The sequence below is a fragment of the Bombina bombina genome, unplaced genomic scaffold (assembly GCF_027579735.1).
Source record: "Bombina bombina isolate aBomBom1 unplaced genomic scaffold, aBomBom1.pri scaffold_452, whole genome shotgun sequence".
Classification (NCBI taxonomy): Eukaryota; Metazoa; Chordata; class Amphibia; order Anura; family Bombinatoridae; genus Bombina; species Bombina bombina.
In genome coordinates, this window is record NW_026510872.1 from 355,001 (window position 1) to 376,979 (window position 21,979).

Here is a 21,979-nt window from a genome sequence, read left to right on the forward strand (position 1 = left end):
CTCTTGGGAATACCCAAGCTCTGGAATTCACAAGTAAGAACATAAAAAGGGAGGGATTTAGAAACATCTTTTTTTAACTAAGAAAATAAATCCACGAGGATAGATTTAGATAGATGGCTTGCAAATTTGGTCAACTGAAGCCTCATACTTGAAGCCCAAGAAGTGGAAACTGATACATAGCAACATAGTAGATAAGGTTGAAAAAAGACTGAAGTCCATCCCGTTCAACCTATACAAATCTAAAATACTTACAAAAAAGCTCCAGTTAAGCTTAAATAACCCCACTAAAAGGGGACTCATTTAATACTAGCAATCATATCCTTGAATTTTGTTTATATACAGAAATGTATCCAGACTATTTTTAAATTTATCTAGGGTATTGGCATTCACTACCTCCTTTGGTAATGAGTTCCACAATTTTATTGCTCTTACAGTGAAAAAACGTTTCTGTTGCAGGAGATTAAATCTCCTTTCCTCCAACCTTAAATTGTGACTTCTTGTCAGAAACAATTTTCTAGGAATAAACAGAGCTTCTTGCCATCTCTGAATATGGCCTTGAATATATTTATATAAAGTAATCATGTCACCTCTCAAGCGCCTTTTTTCTAAAGAAAACAGATTCAGTTTGGCTAGCCTCTCCTCATAGGTTAATTTCTCCAATCCCCTTATTAGCTTTGTGGCCCTTCTCTGAACTTTTTCTAGTTCTACAATATCTTTTTTTGCGATCGGTCCCCAGAACTGCACTCCATACTCAAGGTGAGGACTTACCAGGGCTTTATATAGTGACAGAATATAGTGACAGAATAATTTAGAAAAATCCCTGTCTAAGAACTAAGCGTTTAATTTCCATGCCATCAAGTTTCAAAACTTGAGATCCTGAGAAGGAAAAAAAAAAAAAAAAAAGGGGAAGGACTTTGGGACAGAAGGTCTGACCACAGAAGAAGAGGCCGAAGTGGGCAACTGGACATCTGAACCAGGTCCGCATACCCATACCAAATCATGCAAGGCCAAGCTGGGGCAATCAGGATTACAGATGACTTTTCTAGCCTTATCTTGGAAATCACTCTGGGAAGAAGAGGCAAAAACAGATAAGCAGGCTGAAAAGACCAAGGAACTACTAAAGCATCCACTAACTCTGCCTGAGAAACCTTGCAACGGATGTAGAGATTGAAGACTGAGGTCTGCCTCCCAATTGCGCACTCCTGGGATACGAATTGCAAAGAATTGGCTTGTGCCCAAGAAAGAATCAGACACACCACCATCAACGCCAGGGAACTGCGAGTTCCCCCCTGATGGTTGATATAAGCTACTGCTTTAACACTATCTGGAAACAGAGATGAGACTCCCTTTACTACAGAGGCCAAACTAGAAGGGCCCTAAAAATTGCAGAGTTCTAGAACATTGATTGGTAACATCGCCTTCTGAGGATCCCAAACTCCCTGTGCTGTCAGAGACCTCCAAACAGCTCCCCAACCTGAGAGACTTGCATCTGTAGTGATCAGTCCAGGTAGGATGAGCAAACGATGCACCCTGAATAATAAAAATAAACAGATGATCCAGCCCCCAAGTTAGAGACCGACTTTTAATGGTATCCAAAAAACATAATTTATGCTTACCTGATAAATTCCTTTCTTCTGTAGTGTGATCAGTCCACGGGTCATCATTACTTCTGGGATATTACTCCTCCCCAACAGGAAGTGCAAGAGGATTCACCCAGCAGAGCTGCATATAGCTCCTCCCCTCTACGGCACTCCCAGTCATTCGACCAAGGACCAAACGAGAAAGGAAAAGCCAAGGGTGAAGTGGTGACTGGAGTATAAATTAAAAAATATTTACCTGCCTTAAAAACAGGGCGGGCCGTGGACTGATCACACTACAGAAGAAAGGAATTTATCAGGTAAGCATAAATTATGTTTTCTTCTGTTAAGTGTGATCAGTCCATGGGTCATCATTACTTCTGGGATACCAATACCAAAGCAAAAGTACACGGATGACGGGAGGGATAGGCAGGCTCTTTATACAGAAGGAACCACTGCCTGAAGAACCTTTCTCCCAAAAATAGCCTCCGAGGAAGCAAAAGTGTCAAATTTGTAAAATTTGGAAAAAGTATGAAGCGAAGACCAAGTTGCAGCCTTGCAAATCTGTTCAACAGAGGCCTCATTCTTGAAGGCCCAAGTGGAAGCCACAGCTCTAGTAGAATGAGCTGTAATTCTTTCAGGAGGCTGCTGTCCAGCAGTCTCATAAGCTAAACGAATTATGCTACGAAGCCAAAAAGAAAGAGAGGTAGCGGAAGCTTTTTGACCCTCCTCTGCCCAGAGTAAATGACAAACAGAGAAGACGTTTGTCGAAATTCCTTAGTTGCCTGTAAGTAAAATTTTAGAGCACGGACTACATCCAGGTTGAGCAGTAGACGTTCCTTCTTTGAAGAAGGATTTGGGCATAAAGAAGGAACAACAATCTCTTGATTGATATTCCTGTTAGTAACTACCTTAGGTAAGAACCCAGGTTTAGTACGCAGGACTACCTTATCCGAATGAAAAATCAAATAAGGAGAATCACAATGTAAGGCTGATAATTCAGAGACTCTTCGAGCCGAGGAAATAGCCATTAAAAATAGAACTTTCCAAGATAACAACTTTATATCAATGGAATGAAGGGGTTCAAACGGAACGCCCTGAAAAACATTAAGAACAAGGTTTAAACTCCATGGTGGAGCAACAGTTTTAAACACAGGCTTAATCCTGGTCAAAGCCTGACAAAAAGCCTGGACGTCAGGAACTTCTGACAGACGTTTGTGTAACAGAATGGACAGAGCTGAGATCTGTCCCTTTAATGAACTAGCAGATAAACCCTTTTCTAAACCTTCTTGTAGAAAAGACAATATCCTAGGAATCCTAACCTTACTCCAAGAGTAACCTTTGGATTCACACCAATATAGGTATTTACGCCAGATCTTATGGTAAATCTTTCTGGTAACAGGTTTCCTAGCCTGTATTAAGGTATCAATAACTGACTCAGAAAACCCACGTCTTGATAAAATCAAGCGTTCAATTTCCAAGCAGTCAGCTTCAGAGAAGTTAGATTTTGATGTTTGAAGGGACCCTGTATCAGAAGGTCCTGTTTCAGAGGTAGAGACCAAGGTGGACAGGATGACATGTCCACCAGGTCTGCATACCAAGTCCTGCGTGGCCACGCAGGTGCTATTAGAATCACTGATGCTCTCTCTTGTTTGATTCTGGCAATCAATCGCGGAAGCAACGGGAAGGGTGGAAACACGTAAGCCATCCTGAAGTCCCAAGGTGCTGTCAGAGCATCTATCAGGACTGCTCCTGGATCCCTGGATCTGGACCCGTAACGAGGAAGCTTGGCGTTCTGAAAGCAGGAAACAAATTACAGAATAAACGTTTTTTATCTCAGTCAAACTATAATTCTCACAGCTCTGCTGAGAGAAATTACCTCCCTCAAAATAAGTTTTGAAGACCCCTGAGCTCTGTAGAGATGAACCGGATCATGCAGGGAATACAATGAGTTGCTGACTGAAATATTTGATGCAGTAAAAGCGCCAAAAAAACGGCCCCTCCCCCTCACACACAGCAGTGAGGGAGAACAGAAACTGTCAAAAAAACAGATTAAGCAACTGCCAAGTGGAAAAATAGTGCCCAAACATTTATTCACTCAGTACCTCAGTAAATGAAAAAGATTTTACATTCCAGCAAAAACGTTAAACATAATCTCTAGTTATTAAACAGCTTTATGTATTTCTTACAGTGTAATTCTAGTGAAGTACCATTCCCCAGAATACTGAAGTGTAAAGTATACATACATGACATTATATCGGTATGGCAGGATTTTCTCATCAATTCCATTGTCAGAAAATAAAAACTGCTACATACCTCTATGCAGATTCATCTGCCCGCTGTCCCCTGATCTGAAGTTTACCTCTCCTCAGATGGCCGAGAAACAGCAATATGATCTTAACTACTCCGGCTAAAATCATAACAAAAACTCTGGTAGATTCTTCTTCAAACTCTGCCAGAGAGATAATAACACACTCCGGTGCTATTTTAAAATAACAAACTTTTGATTGAAGATATAAAACTAAGTATAATCACCATAGTCCTCTCACACATCCTATCTAGTCGTTGGGTGCAAGAGAATGACTGGGAGTGACGTAGAGGGGAAGAGCTATATGCAGCTCTGCTGGGTGAATCCTCTTGCACTTCCTGTTGGGGAGGAGTAATATCCCAGAAGTAATGATGACCCGTGGACTGATCACACTTAACAGAAGAAATATATCGTTTGAGACATCTTAGTATAATCCCTGCATGATTGACGCAGCATACAAAACTGAAGAGAACTCATGTGAAATCAAGCAAATGTAATTGCATCTGAGGCTGCAATCATGAGACCTAGTACTTCCATACACAGAGCCAATAAAGAAAAGGAGAGAAACTGAAGGTTTAGAGATCAGACACCAATTTTAACCTTCTCTGCTCTGTTAGGAACTCATGGATACTATATGGAAACCAAAGAAAGTTACCTTTGTCTGAGGAACCAGAGAAATCTTTTGAAAATTGATCCGCCAACCATGCTATTGAAGAAACAATAGTCGGTTGGTGTGAGATACTGCTAAAGTAAAAGACGGAGCCTGAACCAAGATGTCGTCCAGGTATAGAAACACTGCAATACCCTAAAACGTGATCACACACACAAAAAGGGCACCAGAACCTTTGTGATTATTCTTAGAGCTAAAGCCAGAAGCAACAAAGTGAAAAATGTCTGTCCAGAAAGGCCAACATCAGAAACTGGAAATAGGAACATGAAGGTAAGCATCCTTTAAATCTTTTATGGACATAAGCTGACCTTGCTAAACAAAATAAAATTAAAAAAGCAGAATAGTCCTGAGTTTCCATTCTTAAAGATTGAATCCTTACAAACCTGTTCAGAGCCTTTAGACCCATAACTGGTCTCTAGGTATTTTCCTTCTTTGGAACAATGAAGAGATTTGAATAAAATCCCATCCCCTGTTCCTGCAAAGGAACCCAAACAATAACTCCCATATATTCCTGATCTGAGACGGACTTTAGAAAAGCTTGAGCTTTCACAGTATTCCTTGGAATATTGATCCTGAAATTGTTTTAAAGAGCTGTGTTTGAAATATTTAGCTCAGTGTCTGCAGAATGCCATAGTAACTGAGGATAGAGGGGGAGGGGGATCCCTGCACAGTGGAACAGAAAGGGAAAAACGGCTGAGTGCTGTTAGTTTATATTGGCAGCTTTTCTAATGTTTAAACATTAGACAGCTCCAGCATGGGGACTGGCTGTAAGGACACTAGTTAGGGAGTGAGAGAAAAACCCTTGCTCTCTAGCTAGTGTGTATGACATACATATTCATATGCAGTGAAAGCACTGCAAGGTTTATCATTTTTAGAAGCTTTAGCAGCAAAATTGCTAATACATGTCAATTACAAACGTTATCTTCTTTGAATGCTTTATTTATTGGGTGTATAATGTCCCTTTAAAAAGCTCTTGAGGAATGGAAGCCACTTACCCCCTCCTAAGCAGTAATAATAATAATAATAATAATAACAACATAAATAATAGAGTTGCAGGTATAATGCGCACTACGCCAAACTGTAAAACAAAACAGGAGGAACAAACATTACAATCCAGTGCGCACATAACCGTGAGCTAACCCGACGCAAGGGTAAAACTATAGGAAGACTAGAAGGGACTATGCTGACCCAACAGGTGTAAACTGGCATGCGGGGAGAAAAAAACAAAAAAAAAAAAAAAAAAAATGTCATACAGCAGGGCTATAATACAATGTATTTAATAATTATTCTTTAAAATAACCTCCAATTAAAATGCATATATGAAACAATTAAAATCAATATTTATTCCTAAATTCTTTATATTAGTTAAAGTTAAACACAATGAATTATATTTATAGAAACCAGATTATGAATCAGATGATACACACTTATGCTGTTACAATATTCTATACAAAGATCATAAAAATATACCTTTACAATTTACCTTATTCACAATGAATTACATTAAAATACCACAATGAAATACTAGAGTATCAATCACTAACTTTAACAGTGCTTAGTTAAACAATTTAACAAGATGCTTTAACAGCCAATTTCTATGCCAATTTCTCTGAGCTGAAATAAACTCTTTTTAGCTACAATTAAGGCAAGTTCTAAAATATATATAGTTGCAAATATAAATTACTTAGCACTAAATATGACTAGTTAAACTACATAAGACTATGAACATGAGCTTAAAATACAAATTGTGGCCTTTTAAAATTACTAACTGCAACCTAGTTGTAGTTACTAAATACCTTTGATTAAAATATTAAATATATAGAATACTTATACATCACCACATCAACCAATTGAGTATCTCAGCTTTCTCCAATAAGTCCAATTTCACCTCATAAATTAAGAGGTATTTTTGCAAGATGGATGAAAGTTAGGCCCAGATTTGCTTTATAGAGAGACTGGATTCCAAGGCAACCGTTTCTCAGTCAAAAAACAGCAGCCAAGACCTTTTCTTTTTTCTCTTGCAGGAGGCTAAATCACGTGATATACCCCACCCATTTTTATTCTAATCATCGATGAAATCGAGATGCACCCTTACTGAAACTTGTCTGATAGGCCCTTTCGGATGCTGTCCCTGTTTGGTTATTTGGGAGACGCCTCCCTGATTGGCTCATTTGGATTTGCATATGTTTTTAACGGTCAACTTGTTTGGCTGTCATACCAGTTTTAATCCACGAGGGGGCAGCAGATAATCAGAAATGCAGTCTTGCCATCAATACTGCTGCAGTCTAGTATCTAACCTTAAAAATGTTTATTAAATATACTTTAATTTTCAGTACATATGGTAATATAGAATGCAATTTTCTCTGATTATTTTAATATGAAACATGAGTACATTATCATACACACACAATAAATATATATATATTTAGCGTGTGTGTGCGCTATATATATATATATATATATATATATATATATATATATATACACATATACATACATATACACACACGTTTTAAATATGATCTGTGTATTTTTAATTATTATGAAGATTAGACTCAATTTCTTTTTCTGAGATCTAGTTTCTTATGTGCTGTAGGTAACTTGAGTTCAGATGCCTTATCTGTATTTAGTTGGTTCAGGGGCAATCAACAGGTCTGTGCTAATTACTATATTCCTGGCTTTAGTGATGTTCAAAGAGGTTCTTACAGACATTTAGGCTCTTTCCCTGTCCTCACCAATTGAGCCAAATGTTTTCCCTTTGCTCTCTCTGTATCTAGGCTTCTTTTGAAATGGATAATTTGAGATATCCTGGCCTGTAATGTATACCTAGTCACAGCAAAGGGGGGTCTGTGTCATCCTGAGATTTTACAGATGTGAGTTTCTTTGTTCTCAGATGTTCTGTCAATCAGGAGAAAGGGGGTTGGTCTGTTATGGCTACAGCCCACACAACTCATGTCAAATTTGATATTAACTAAAATGAAATATCAAATCATGTGGTATATCTGTAGTTTATTTAATGTTACTCACAGATACCCTGACAAAACTATAGAAGACTAAAGGGATGTGTGCTAGCCAGATAAGCGTATACCCAACGACAACAACAACACAGACGCGTGAAAACCACAGGCCGACGCACAAAAAACTAAGTGTGCCAAAAAAAGAGACGCAAAAGAGCAAGGCAATAGTGAAAAGGATCTATCCCAGGACCATATATATTAACAACACATATAAGTAAACTTTAGGAGTATGTTATAGATCCCTAAAGGGAGGCAAAAGACAAGTCCATTGACCAATTTTAAGAGTTTATTATTGTGATGAACCAGGGTTACCCAACCCTGCGCCAATCACTTATTTGGCACAGAAAGGGTTATCAGACCCCTTCTACTGTCACTAATATGTAGGCTGACCATATTGCCGCTTTAAAAAGGGACACATATGAAAAATACATATGTCAGGGCTGTTTCCAGGGCTGTTTAAAGAAATGGTTTTGTATAAGAACCCTCACATATGTATTTTTCATATGTGTTCCTTCTTAAAGCGGCAATATGGTCAGCCTACTAATATGTCACAATCTAGCCACACCAGACCAGCTTGTTATTTAGTTCAGTGGGTGCAAGGGTTAACAACACTCTCCAGTCTGTACTAGACGTAAAAGAAATGCCCCAAAACTACTTTAATGCCACCCACGCTAAACTAATTACAATATCTCAGCTGCCACCACTTATAATTTATTAAAGGGAAAATCCTAAGAAAAAACCCAGACTTACACATTAACTCTCTGAATACAATTTATCAGAAAATCACCTAAATTATACAGTTCTAATATTCCAGTCTCTTTCAGTAACGTGGTTCAATTATTAGACAAAGGCCAAACTTAATAAAGGAATTATTTATTATGCCAAAAATATTATGCATAATGCATTATTAATAAAAAGTTGTTACAAATACAATTACACACAGCAAACAGGTTAAAATAAAAAAAGGAGAAAAACAGATTGAATACTTTACTAGTCTCAAGATCTGCGCCTGGGGACTGGCATGAAGCGGTGGTCCTTACTCTGTAGAACAGCTCCCCTTGTAAGAATGACCCCTTTCAGTGTTAAAACCCAAGACCCTTATACCTTTTTTCCATAGATCAGGTTGCCTGACCACACCCTCCTGGGCGGGCTAAGAAACCCCCCTGTCTTTATGACCTTCAATAAACTAAGTTTTTGTCTGAAATTATAGAACCCATTATAATTTCTGCTAGGAAACTTTATTTTTAGATACACTGACCGGTAATCTCTTGGTTTCATTGGGAGAATCAATTTGATACCAGATATGACATAGGTTGTCATATTTACCTTCATTTAATGTCATAGCAGTTTTAAACACATATACATTATACCAATGTCCTTTTATTGACTTCCTCAGGATATGGGTAAGAAGCACTGCGTTGTATCTCTGGAGCTAAAAGCTCGAGTGGCTTTATGACTCAATACATACACAATAACATTTGGTGGAGTGAGCCTTAGAAACTATTTATGAGGCTCCTGGTACTTCAAAGGAAACAAAAAACACATGACACAATTCTTCTTGAAAAGCAAATAACTGTTGTTAGTTCACAAACTAAACAGAATTAACCCCTTAGCAGCTACATCCTGAGATATTCGTGACAATTATATATTTCACATGAGATGAAAAAAAGAATCAAATCATACCTCAAATACATCCCTGTGACAAGCACTGTACATGAGGGGAAACCGTGCCTCGACAGACTGAAAACCCCTCTCCCAGAAGAATCAAATGCACATCTTGATTCTTCAACCATCTACAAAGGAGGCAAAGTAAAGACTGCGTTATGTGTGAGGTGGGGTTTTATAGAGCACTTGGGGTTTGGGAATCTTTGCCTCCTCCTAATGGTAGAGAAGAAGAATTACCAAGAATAAAGGGTTGTAGACCCTCCCCACCTGTATGAAAGAAAGCTCCCTTACCTCCAGTCAGAGTATAAATAATAGCATCCAGACCAAGTGTTTCCCTGTAAAGGAAGAGACAAAAGCCTAGACTTAGAAACCATGTCAGCCAACCATAAGGCCGTCCTAGTCAGAACTGCTAATGCCATATTCTTGGCACTGAATGCAACAATGTCAACAACAGCATCACAAATGTAAGCATTATCTGTCTAGTAGTTTAAACTAATGCAAAACCTCTTTACAAGCAGACTCCTCTAAAAACTGCTCAGACAAAACCTTCAAACCAAGGAGTAGAGGCTGCAGCAACACAAGCAATACTAATTGCAGGTCTAAAAAAAGTAAAGCTACTTGCTGAAAAGCCATTCTATAAAAAGACACTGGCATTCTTTCCACAGGGTCTTTAAAATAAGTAAAGAATATCCTCAAGAGGAATAGCAGTACATCTAGCCAGAGTAGAATTAGCCCTAGCCACTTTAGGGTTAGTTTCCCAAAGCTCTATTTTACAAGTAGGTAAAGGTAAAATCTTTTTAAATGTTAACGCAGGACTAAAATGGATACCTGGCTTAAACCATACTTTATAAATAAATTCAGAGATAGCATCTGGAACAACCTATGGAGACTTTTAGGTTTAAAAATCAAATCCAATTGCTTCAGACATCCTCAGAAACCTTGGTATCCTGAACCCCTAAGGTACATAACACTTCTCTTAAAAGTGAAGGAAGATGTTCAAGCTTAAACAGAAAAGAGGATACGAATTCAGAGGCATGTAGTATAATGGACTTAGATCTATTTAAATCAGGGATTATCAGTAACCAACTTGTTTTGCTTACATAGCTACCAACAAGTCAGATACAGTAGAGTGTACAACATCTTTAAATCCTGGAGCAAAACCTGAAGTGCTCCCTTGTATGGAACACAGATACCATTAAAAGCAACATTGATCTGATTAGAATGCATTAAAGGGCCACTGTAAGTAAATATTTTCTATGCCTGTTACTAACTAACTACCCCACATACGCTTTTTATCAATAGCATTTCATTAACATATGTCTACCGTATATCAGAAATCTTGTCTGCAAATTTAATTGTTTTCCAAACCCACTCCGTGGGTATCCTTTGCTCTGTACCAATCCGTTTACAATACCTAGGTTTCAAAATGGCGCTTTAAACACAATTTCATTGGTTTAAGTATTTTGAACACAGTGCTGAAAATAGTGGGCAGGATAACGTGACATCATCGGGGAATAAAAGATATAACTTTTATAACGTTATGAAACTTCGTTTTGGAGAAAATATAGGTCAGTAGGTTTTAATTAATGTTTATTAACTTTAATATGTTAGTTGTTTGGCTTAAAAATTATAACAGAAAGTAATCCTTTAAATAAACCATACAAGATTTGCAAATCAACAAGCTTGCAGAAAAAAGGGGATGTGAAACCCAAAAAATGTATATCATGATTTAGGTAGAACATACAATTTACTTTTATTATTTAATTTGCTTCCTTCTCTTATCCTTTGCTGGAAGGTTAATCTAGGTTAGCTCAGAAGCAGCAAAGAACCTAGGTTCTAGTTGCCGATTGGTGGCTACATACATTATATATATATATATATATATATATATATATACATACATACATATACACACACCGATTGTCATTGGCTCACCCATGTGTTCAGTTAGAAACCTGTAGTGCATTGCTGCTCCCTCAACAAATGATGCCAAGAGAATGAAGCAAATTTGATAATAGAAGCACACTGAAAAGTCGTTTAAAAATGTATCATTTGTTGAATGCACTACTGTTTTCTAACTGAACACCTGGATGAGCCAATGACAATCGATTATACACACACACACACACACACACACACACACATCCACCAATCAGCAGCTAGAACCTAGTTTAAGATATATAATCCCTTTATTACCCATTCCCCAGTTTTGCATAATCATCATTTATATGAATACACTTTTTACCTCTGTATCTAAGTCTCTGCAGACTGCCCCTTATCTCAGTTATATGAATACACTTTTTACCTCTGTATCTAAGTCTCTGCAGACTGCCCCTTATCTCAGTTATATGAATACACTTTTTACCTCTGATTACCTTGTATCTAAGCATCTGCAGACTGCTACTTATCTCAGTTATATTAATATACTTTTTACCTCTGTGATTACCTTGTATCTAAACCTCTGCAGACTGCCCCCTTATCTCAGTTATATTAATATACTTTTTACCTCTGTATCTAAGCCTCTGCAGACTGCCCCCTTATCTCAGTTATATTAATATACTTTTTACCTCTGTGGATTACCCTGTATCTAAGCCTCTGCAGACTGCTCCTTATCTCAGTTATATTAATATACTTTTTACTTCTGTATCTAAACCTCTGCAGACTGCTTCTTCTCAGTTATATTAATGTACTTTTTACCTCTGTGATTACCTTGTATCTAAACCTCTGCAGACTGCTCCTTATCTCAGTTATATTAGTATACTTTTTACTTCTGTATCTAAGCCTCTGCAGACTGCCCCTTCTCAGTTATATTAATGTACTTTTTACCTCTGTATCTAAGCCTCTGCAGACTCCCCTTCTCAGTTATATTAATGTACTTTTTACCTCTGTGATTACCTTGTATCTATAAGCCTTTGCAGACTGCTCCTTATCTCAGTTATAATAATATACTTTTAACCTCTGATTACCTTGTATCTAAGCATCTGCAGACTGCCCCCTTATCTCAGTTCTTTTGACAGACTTAAAATGTAGCCAATCAGTGCTGACTCACAAATAACTCAATGGGAGTGAGCACAATCTTTATCTATATTGCACACAAACTAGCCTAGCTGTGAAAAACTGTCAAAATGCACATAGATAAGGAGGCTTTCAAGGGCTTAGAAATTAGGATATAGAGAACACTAGGAAGTAAAATTTGTATGTAGCTTGGTATATCCAAGGTCCAAAGGGAAGCGACTAAAATTTTTTTTTTCAAATTAAATATAGCATTATTAACAAATACCGTGTTTTAATCCCTATAAAGTAGATAGTTACAATTATGCTTCCTGCTAACAGTACAATGATCATTTTATGATAAGAACAGTAGGCAGGATTAGCCTGGGTTATACCGTGTTGCTCCCAGGTATGTAGATGCACTCGATTCCGTGCAACACTGCCAAAGACATCATTTGGAACCGGTTCCATACGTACGTCCACTTTCTCCTGGTTTTTTGAAGCATTGAAGCTAGCCATAGCCCTGTGGAAAAAGCCACTTAACTCCTTTATGTCCAAGTCTTGCAGCTCTTGTAAGAGACATGAGCGCTGTGGTAAGGTCAGTTCTTCCCAGAACTGTAGCACATGGGACTGACCAGCCTCTGACAGGCACAAACCAAGAGCAGCTACATCCATATTTAAAGCAGATATAACGGCCTGGAAATAATAAAGTAAATCTATATTAATCATACTGCCCAGTAACACAAACCCTGAACAACTCAAGTGCCGACATGTACAAAAAGCCCCCAACGACCTCAGATACATATCATCAACTCGCCCACATCATTTCCATAACCATCAATAAATCCACAACCCAGTTCACCACCACAGCAGGACCCTGTAACTAACAAAATACATTACTCCATTTACCTTACGCACAGATGCCATCTGCTAAACTCCCACTGAGGCACCAGCACAAGGAATGAAGCTACTACGTTTCCCCATCTCAAGACGTTTGCTTCTTTGCTTAACCCTTTCACTAGCGGAACTTTTAGACAAAAACTTGCCCAAAATACAAGAGAATTTTTAGCATTTTTTTTGCCATTACGCCATTTAAACAGAAATAGAGCTTTTTTTTTTTTTTTTTTTTTTTTATTTACCTGTCAAAATTATATACAACCCAAGGTATTGATCTAGGTTCATTTTGGTATATTTCATGCCACCATTTCACTGTCAAATGCAATAAAATAAAAAGGGTACTTTTTCACAAAAATTCTTTACATACTGCTTGTGCAATCGTGGCACTAATGTTTGTAAACGTTTCTCTGGGATCCCCTTTGCTCAGAAATAGACATATTTGGCTTTGCCACTGCTTTTTGGTTATTAAAAGGTTGCTAATTGCAGCTGCACACCACACCTCTGTTATTCCCGGCAGTGAAGGGGTTAATTAGGTAGCTTAAAGGGACATTAAACCAAAAAAAAAATCTCTCATGATTCAGGTCTCTCCCCTCAGTCACACACACACACACTGACCCTGTGGTCTCTCCCCTCAGTCACACACACACACACTGACCCTGTGGTCTCTCCCCCTCAGTCACACACACACACACTGACCCTGTGGTCTCTCCCCTCAGTCACACACACACACTGACCCTGTGGTCTCTCCCCTCAGTCACACACACACACACACACACACTGACCCTGTGGTCTCTCCCCTCAGTCACACACACTGACCCTGTGGTCTCTCCCCCTCAGTCACACACACACACACTGACCCTCTGGTCTCTCCCCTTAATCACACACTGACCCTGTGGTCTCTCCCCTCAGTCACACACACACACTGACCCTCTGGTCTCTCCCCTCAGTCACACACACACACTGACCCTGTGGTCTCTCCCCTCATTCACACACACACACACTGACCCTGTGGTCTCTCCCCTCAGTCTCACACACACACACTGACCCTCTGGTCTCTCCCCTTAATCACACACACACACTGACCCTGTGGTCTCTCCCCTCAGTCACACACACACACACTGACCCTCTGGTCTCTCCCCTTAATCACACACACACACTGACCCTGTGGTCTCTCCCCTCAGTCACACACACACTGACCCTGTGGTCTCTCCCCTCAGTCACACACACACACTGACCCTGTGGTCTCTCCCCTCAGTCACACACACACACACACACACTGACCCTGTGGTCTCTCCCCTCAGTCACACACACACACACTGACACTGTGGTCTCTCCCCTCAGTCACACACACACACACTGACCCTGTGGTCTCTCCCCCTCAGTCACACACACACACACACTGACCCTGTGGTCTCTCCCCTTAATCATACACTGACCCTGTGGTCTCTCCCCTCAGTCACACACACACACACACACACACTGACCCTGTGGTCTCTCCCCTTAATCACACACTGACCCTGTGGTCTCTCCCCTCAGTCACACACACACACACTGACCCTCTGGTCTCTCCCCTCAGTCACACACACTGACCCTGTGGTCTCTCCCCTCAGTCACACACACACACTGACCCTGTGGTCTCTCCCCTCAGTCACACACACACACTGACCCTGTGGTCTCTCCCCTCAGTCACACACACACACTGACCCTGTGGTCTCTCCCCTCAGTCACACACACACACACTGACCCTGTGGTCTCTCCCCCCTCAGTCAAACACACACACTGACCCTGTGGTCTCTCCCCTCAGTCACACACACACACACACTGACCCTGTGGTCTCTCCCCTAAATCACACACTGACCCTGTGGTCTCTCCCCTCAGTCACACACACACACACTGACCCTGTGGTCTCTCCCCCTCAGTCACACACACACACACTGACCCTGTGGTCTCTCCCCTTAATCACACACTGACCCTGTGGTCTCTCCCCTCAGTCACACACACACACACACACTGACCCTCTGGTTTCTCCCCTCAGTCACACACACACACACTGACCCTGTGGTCTCTCCCCTCAGTCACACACTGACCCTGTGGTCTCTCCCCTTAATCACACACACACACACACACACTGACCCTGTGGTCTCTCCCCCTCAGTCACACACACACACACTGACCCTGTGGTCTCTCCCCTCAGTCACACACACACACACACTGACCCTCTGGTCTCTCCCATCAGTCACACACACACTGACCATGTGGTCTCTCCCCTTAATCACACACTGACCCTCTGGTCTCTCCCCTCAGTCACACACACACTGACCCTGTGGTCTCTCCCATCAGTCACACACACACTGACCCTGTGGTCTCTCCCATCAGTCACACACACACACACTGACCCTGTGGTCTCTCCCCTCAGTCACACACACACACACTGACCCTGTGGTCTCTCCCCTCAGTCACACACACACACACTGACCCTGTGGTCTCTCCCCTCAGTCACACACACACACTGACCCTGTGGTCTCTCCCCTCAGTCACACACACACACACACACACACTGACCCTGTGGTCTCTCCCCTCAGTCACACACACACACACACTGACCCTCTGGTCTCTCCCCTCAGTCACACACACACACTGACCCTCTGGTCTCTCCCCTCAGTCACACACACACACTGACCATGTGGTCTCTCCCCTCAGTCACACACACACACTGACCATGTGGTCTCTCCCCTCAGTCACACACACACACACACACTGACCATGTGGTCTCTCCCCTCAGTCACACACACACACACTGACCATGTGGTCTCTCCCCTCAGTCACACACACACACACTGACCATGTGGTCTCTCCCCTCAGTCACACACACACACTGACCCTGTGGTCTGTCCCCTCAGTCACACACACTGACCCTGTGGTCTCTCCCCTCAGTCACACACACTGACCCTGTGGTCTCTCCCCTCAGTCACACACACTGACCCTGTGGTCTCTCCCCTCAGTCACACACACTGACCCTGTGGTCTCTCCCCTCAGTCACACACACACACACACACTGACCCTGTGGTCTCTCCCCTCAGTCACACACTGACCCTGTGGTCTCTCCCCTTAATCACACACTGACCCTCTGGTCTCTCCCCTTAATCACACACTGACCCTCTGGCCTCTCCCCTTAATCACACACTGACCCTCTGGCCTCTCCCCTCAGTCACACACACACACTGACCCTCTGGTCTCTCCCCTTAATCACACACTGACCCTCTGGTCTCTCCCCTCAGTCACACACACACTGACCCTCTGGTCTCTCCCCTTAATCACACACTGACCCTCTGGTCTCTCCCCCTCAGACTCACACACACTGACCCTCTGGTCTCTCCCCTGAGTCACACACACTGACCCTCTGGTCTCTCCCCTGAGTCACACACACTGACCCTCTGGTCTCTCCCCTCAGTCACACAAACACTGACCCTCTGGTCTCTCCCCTTAATCACACACTGACCCTCTGGTCTCTCCCATCAGTCACACACACACACTGACCCTGTGGTCTCTCCCCTCAATCACACACACACACTGACCCTCTGGTCTCTCCCCTCAGTCACACACACACACACACACACTGACCCTGTGGTCTCTCCCCTCAGTCACACAGACACTGACCCTCTGGTATCTCCCCTTAATCACACACTGACCCTCTGGCCTCTCCCCTTAATCACACACTGACCCTCTGGTCTCTCCCCTCAGTCACACACACACACACTGACCCTCTGGTCTCTCCCCTCAGTCACACACACACACACTGACCCTCTGGTCTCTCCCCTCAGTCACACACACACACACTGACCCTCTGGTCTCTCCCCTCAGTCACACACACACACACTGACCCTCTGGTCTCTCCCCTCAGTCACACACACACACTGACCCTCTGGTCTCTCCCCTCAGTCACACACTGACCCTCTGGTCTCTCACCTTAATCACACACTGACCCTCTGGCCTCTCCCCTTAATCACACACTGACCCTCTGGCCTCTCCCCTTAATCACACACTGACCCTCTGGCCTCTCCCCTTAATCACACACTGACCCTCTGGTCTCTCCCCTTAATCACACACTGACCCTCTGGTCTCTCCCCTTAATCACACACTGACCCTCTGGTCTCTCCCCTCAGTAACACACACACACACACTGACCCTCTGGTCTCTCCCCTTAATCACACACTGACCCTCTGTTCCCTCCCCCTCAGTAACACACACACACACACTGACCCTCTGGTCTCTCCCCTTAATCACACACTGACCCTCTGTTCTCTCCCCTCAGTCACACACACACACACTGACCCTCTGGTCTCTCCCCTTAATCACACACTGACCCTCTGGTCTCTCCCCTCAGTCACACACACACACACACACACACTGACCCTCTGGTCTCTCCCCTTAATCACACACTGACCCTCTGGTCTCTCCCCTCAGTCACACACACACACTGACCCTCTGGTCTCTCCCCTTAATCACACACTGACCCTCTGGTCTCTCCCCTCAGTCACACACACACACTGACCCTCTGGTCTCTCCCCTTAATCACCCACGGACCCTCTGGTCTCTCCCCTTAATCACACACTGGACCCTCTGGTCTCTCCCCTTAAATCACACACTGACCCTCTGGTCTTCCCCTTAATCACACACTGACCCTCTGGTCTCTCCCCTCAGTCACACACACACACTGACCCTCTGGTCTCTCCCTTAATCACACACTGACCCTCTGGTCTCTCCCCTCAGTCACACACACACACTGACCCTCTGGTCTCTCCCCTTAATCACACACTGACCCTCTGGTCTCTCCCCTCAGTCACACAAACACTGACCCTCTGGTCTCTCCCCTTAATCACACACTGACCCTCTGGTCTCTCCCATCAGTCACACACACACACTGACCCTGTGGTCTCTCCCCTCAATCACACACACACACACACTGACCCTCTGGTCTCTCCCCTCAGTCACACACACACACTGACCCTGTGGTCTCTCCCCTTAATCACACACTGACCCTCTGGCCTCTCCCCTTAATCACACACTGACCCTCTGGCCTCTCCCCTTAATCACACACTGACCCTCTGGCCTCTCCCCTTAATCACACACTGACCCTCTGGCCTCTCCCCTTAATCACACACTGACCCTCTGGCCTCTCCCCTTAATCACACACTGACCCTCTGGTCTCTCCCCTCAGTCACACACACACACACACTGACCCTCTGGTCTCTCCCCTTAATCACACACTGACCCTCTGGTCTCTCCCCTTAATCACACACTGACCCTCTGTTCTCTCCCCTCAGTCACACACACACACTGACCCTCTGGTCTCACCCCTTAATCACACACTGACCCTCTGGTCTCTCCCCTTAATCACACACTGACCCTCTGGTCTCTCCCCCTCAGTCACACACACACACACACACTGACCCTCTGGTCTCTCCCCTCAGTCACACACTGACCCTCTGGTCTCTCCCCTCAGTCACACACACTGACCCTGTGGTCTCTGCCCTCAGTCACACACACACACACTGACCCTCTGGTCTCTCCCCTCAGTCACACACACACACACACACTGACCCTCTGGTCTCTCCCCTCAGTCACACACACACACTGACCCTCTGGTCTCTCCCCTCAGTCACACACACACACTGACCCTCTGGTCTCTCCCCTCAGTCACACACACACTGACCCTCTGGTCTCTCCCCTCAGTCACACACACACTGACCCTCTGGTCTCTCCCCTCAGTCACACACACACACTGACCATGTGGTCTCTCCCCTCAGTCACACACACACACTGACCATGTGGTCTCTCCCCTCAGTCACACACACACACTGACCATGTGGTCTCTCCCCTCAGTCACACACACACTGACCCTGTGGTCTCTCCCCTCAGTCACACACACACTGACCCTCTGGTCTCTCACCTTAATCACACACTGACCCTCTGGCCTCTCCCCTTAATCACACACTGACCCTCTGGTCTCTCCCCTTAATCACACACTGACCCTCTGGTCTCTCCCCTCAGTAACACACACACACACACTGACCCTCTGGTCTCTCCCCTTAATCACACACTGACCCTCTGTTCCCTCCCCTCAGTAACACACACACACACACTGACCCTCTGGTCTCTCCCCTTAATCACACACTGACCCTCTGTTCTCTCCCCTCAGTCACACACACACACTGACCCTCTGGTCTCTCCCCTTAATCACACACTGACCCTCTGGTCTCTCCCCTCAGTCACACACACACACTGACCCCTCTGGTCTCATCCCCTTAATCACACACTGACCCTCTGGTCTCTCCCCTCAGTCACACAAACACTGACCCTCTGGTCTCTCCCTTAATCACACACTGACCCTCTGGTCTCTCCCATCAGTCACACACACACACTGACCCTGTGGTCTCTCCCCCTTAATCACACACTGACCCTCTGGCCTCTCCCCTTAATCACACACTGACCCTCTGGCCTCTCCCCTTAATCACACACTGACCCTCTGGCCTCTCCCCTTAATCACACACTGACCCCTCTGGCCTCTCCCCTTAATCACACACTGACCCTCTGGTCTCTCCCCTAATCACACACTGACCCTCTGGTCTCTCCCCTCAGTCACACAAACACTGACCCTCTGGTCTCTCCCCTTAATCACACACTGACCCTCTGGTCTCTCCCATCAGTCACACACACACACTGGACCCTGTGGTCCTCTCCCCTCAATCACACACACACACTGACCCTATGGTCTCTCCCCCTCAGTCACACACACACACTGACCCTGTGGTCTCTCCCCTTAATCACACACTGACCCTCTGGCCTCTCCCCTCTAATCACACACTGACCCTCTGGTCTCTCCCCCTTAATCACACACTGACCCTCTGGCTCTCCCCTTAATCACACACTGACCCTCTGGCCTCTCCCCTTAATCACACACTGACCCTCTGGTCTCTCCCCTCAGTCACACACACACACACACTGACCCTCTGGTCTCTCCCCTTAATCACACACTGACCCTCTGTTCTCTCCCCTCAGTCACACACACACACTGACCCTCTGGTCTCACCCCTTAATCACACACTGACCCTCTGGTCTCTCCCCTTAATCACACACTGACCCTCTGGTCTCTCCCCTCAGTCACACACACACACACACTGACCCTCTGGTCTCTCCCCCTCAGTCACACACTGACCCTCTGGTCTCTCCCCTCAGTCACACACACTGACCCTGTGGTCTCTGCCCTCAGTCACACACACACACACTGACCCTCTGGTCTCTCCCCTCAGTCACACACACACACTGACCCTCTGGTCTCTCCCCTCAGTCACACACACACACACACTGACCCTCTGGTCTCTCCCATCAGTCACACACACACACACTGACCCTCTGGTCTCTCCCCTCAGTCACACACACACTGACCCTCTGGTCTCTCCCCTCAGTCACACACACACACACTGACCCTCTGGTCTCTCCCCTCAGTCACACACACACACTGACCATGTGGTCTCTCCCCTCAGTCACACACACACACTGACCCTGTGGTCTCTCCCCTCAGTCACACACACACTGACCCTCTGGTCTCTCCCCTCAGTCACACACACACACTGACCCTCTGGTCTCTCCCCTCAGTCACACACACACACTGACCATGTGGTCTCTCCCCTCAGTCACACACACACACTGACCCTGTGGTCTCTCCCCTCAGTCACACACACACTGACCCTGTGGTCTCTCCCCTCAGTCACACACACACTGACCCTGTGGTCTCTCCCCTCAGTCACACACACACACTGACCATGTGGTCTCTCCCCTCAGTCACACACACACACTGACCCTCTGGTCTCTCCCCTCAGTCACACACACACACTGACCCTCTGGTCTCTCCCCTCAGTCACACACACACACTGACCCTCTGGTCTCTCCCCTCAGTCACACACACACACTGACCCTCTGGTCTCTCCCCTCAGTCACACACACACACTGACCATCTGGTCTCTCCCCTCAGTCACACACACACACTGACCCTCTGGTCTCTCCCCTCAGTCACACACACACACTGACCCTCTGGCCTCTCCCCTTAATCACACACTGACCCTCTGGTCTCTCCCCTTAATCACACACTGACCCTCTGGTCTCTCCCCTTAATCACACACTGACCCTCTGGTCTCTCCCCTTAATCACAAACTGACCCTGTGGTCTCTCCCCTCAGTCACACACACACACTGACCCTCTGGTCTCTCCCCTCAGTCACACACACTGACCCTCTGGTCTCTCCCCTTAATCACACACACACACTGACCCTGTGGTCTCTCCCCTCAGTCACACACACTGACCCTCTGGTCTCTCCCCTCAGTCACACACACACACACTGACCCTGTGGTCTCTCCCCTCAGTCACACACACACTGACCCTCTGGTCTCTCCCCTCAGTCACACACACACTGACCCTCTGGTCTCTCCCCTTAATCACACACACACACACACTGACCCTGTGGTCTCTCCCCTCAGTCACACACACACTGACCCTGTGGTCTCTCCCCTCAGTCACACACACACACTGACCCTCTGGCCTCTCCCCTTAATCACACACTGACCCTCTGGTCTCTCCCCTTAATCACACACTGACCCTCTGGTCTCTCCCCTCAGTCACACACACTGACCCTCTGGTCTCTCCCCTCAGTCACACACACACACTGACCCTGTGGTCTCTCCCCTCAGTCACACACACAGACACACACTGACCCTCTGGTCTCTCCCCTTAATCACACACTGACCCTCTGTTCTCTCCCCTCAGTCTCACACACACACACACACACACACTGACCCTC

At 44.7% G+C, this 21,979-nt stretch overlaps 1 protein-coding gene across 3 annotated transcripts in view; it reads right to left on the reverse strand.

Moving 5' to 3' along the window:
• Nucleotides 1-12,942, reverse strand: part of UAP1 (UDP-N-acetylglucosamine pyrophosphorylase 1) — a 231,064-nt gene extending 218,122 nt beyond the window's left edge. For 2 of the 3 annotated variants that reach the window (XM_053696349.1, XM_053696348.1), the window contains exon 1: nucleotides 12,624-12,942. In XM_053696349.1, the coding sequence (XP_053552324.1) occupies nucleotides 12,624-12,903 (280 nt within the window). In that variant the 5' untranslated portion in view covers nucleotides 12,904-12,942. Of the gene's footprint in view, nucleotides 1-9,255; nucleotides 9,348-12,623 lie in introns of those variants that run through there. The other variant, XM_053696350.1, reaches the window with a different exon arrangement.
• Between the last annotated feature and the right edge of the window lie 9,037 nt (nucleotides 12,943-21,979).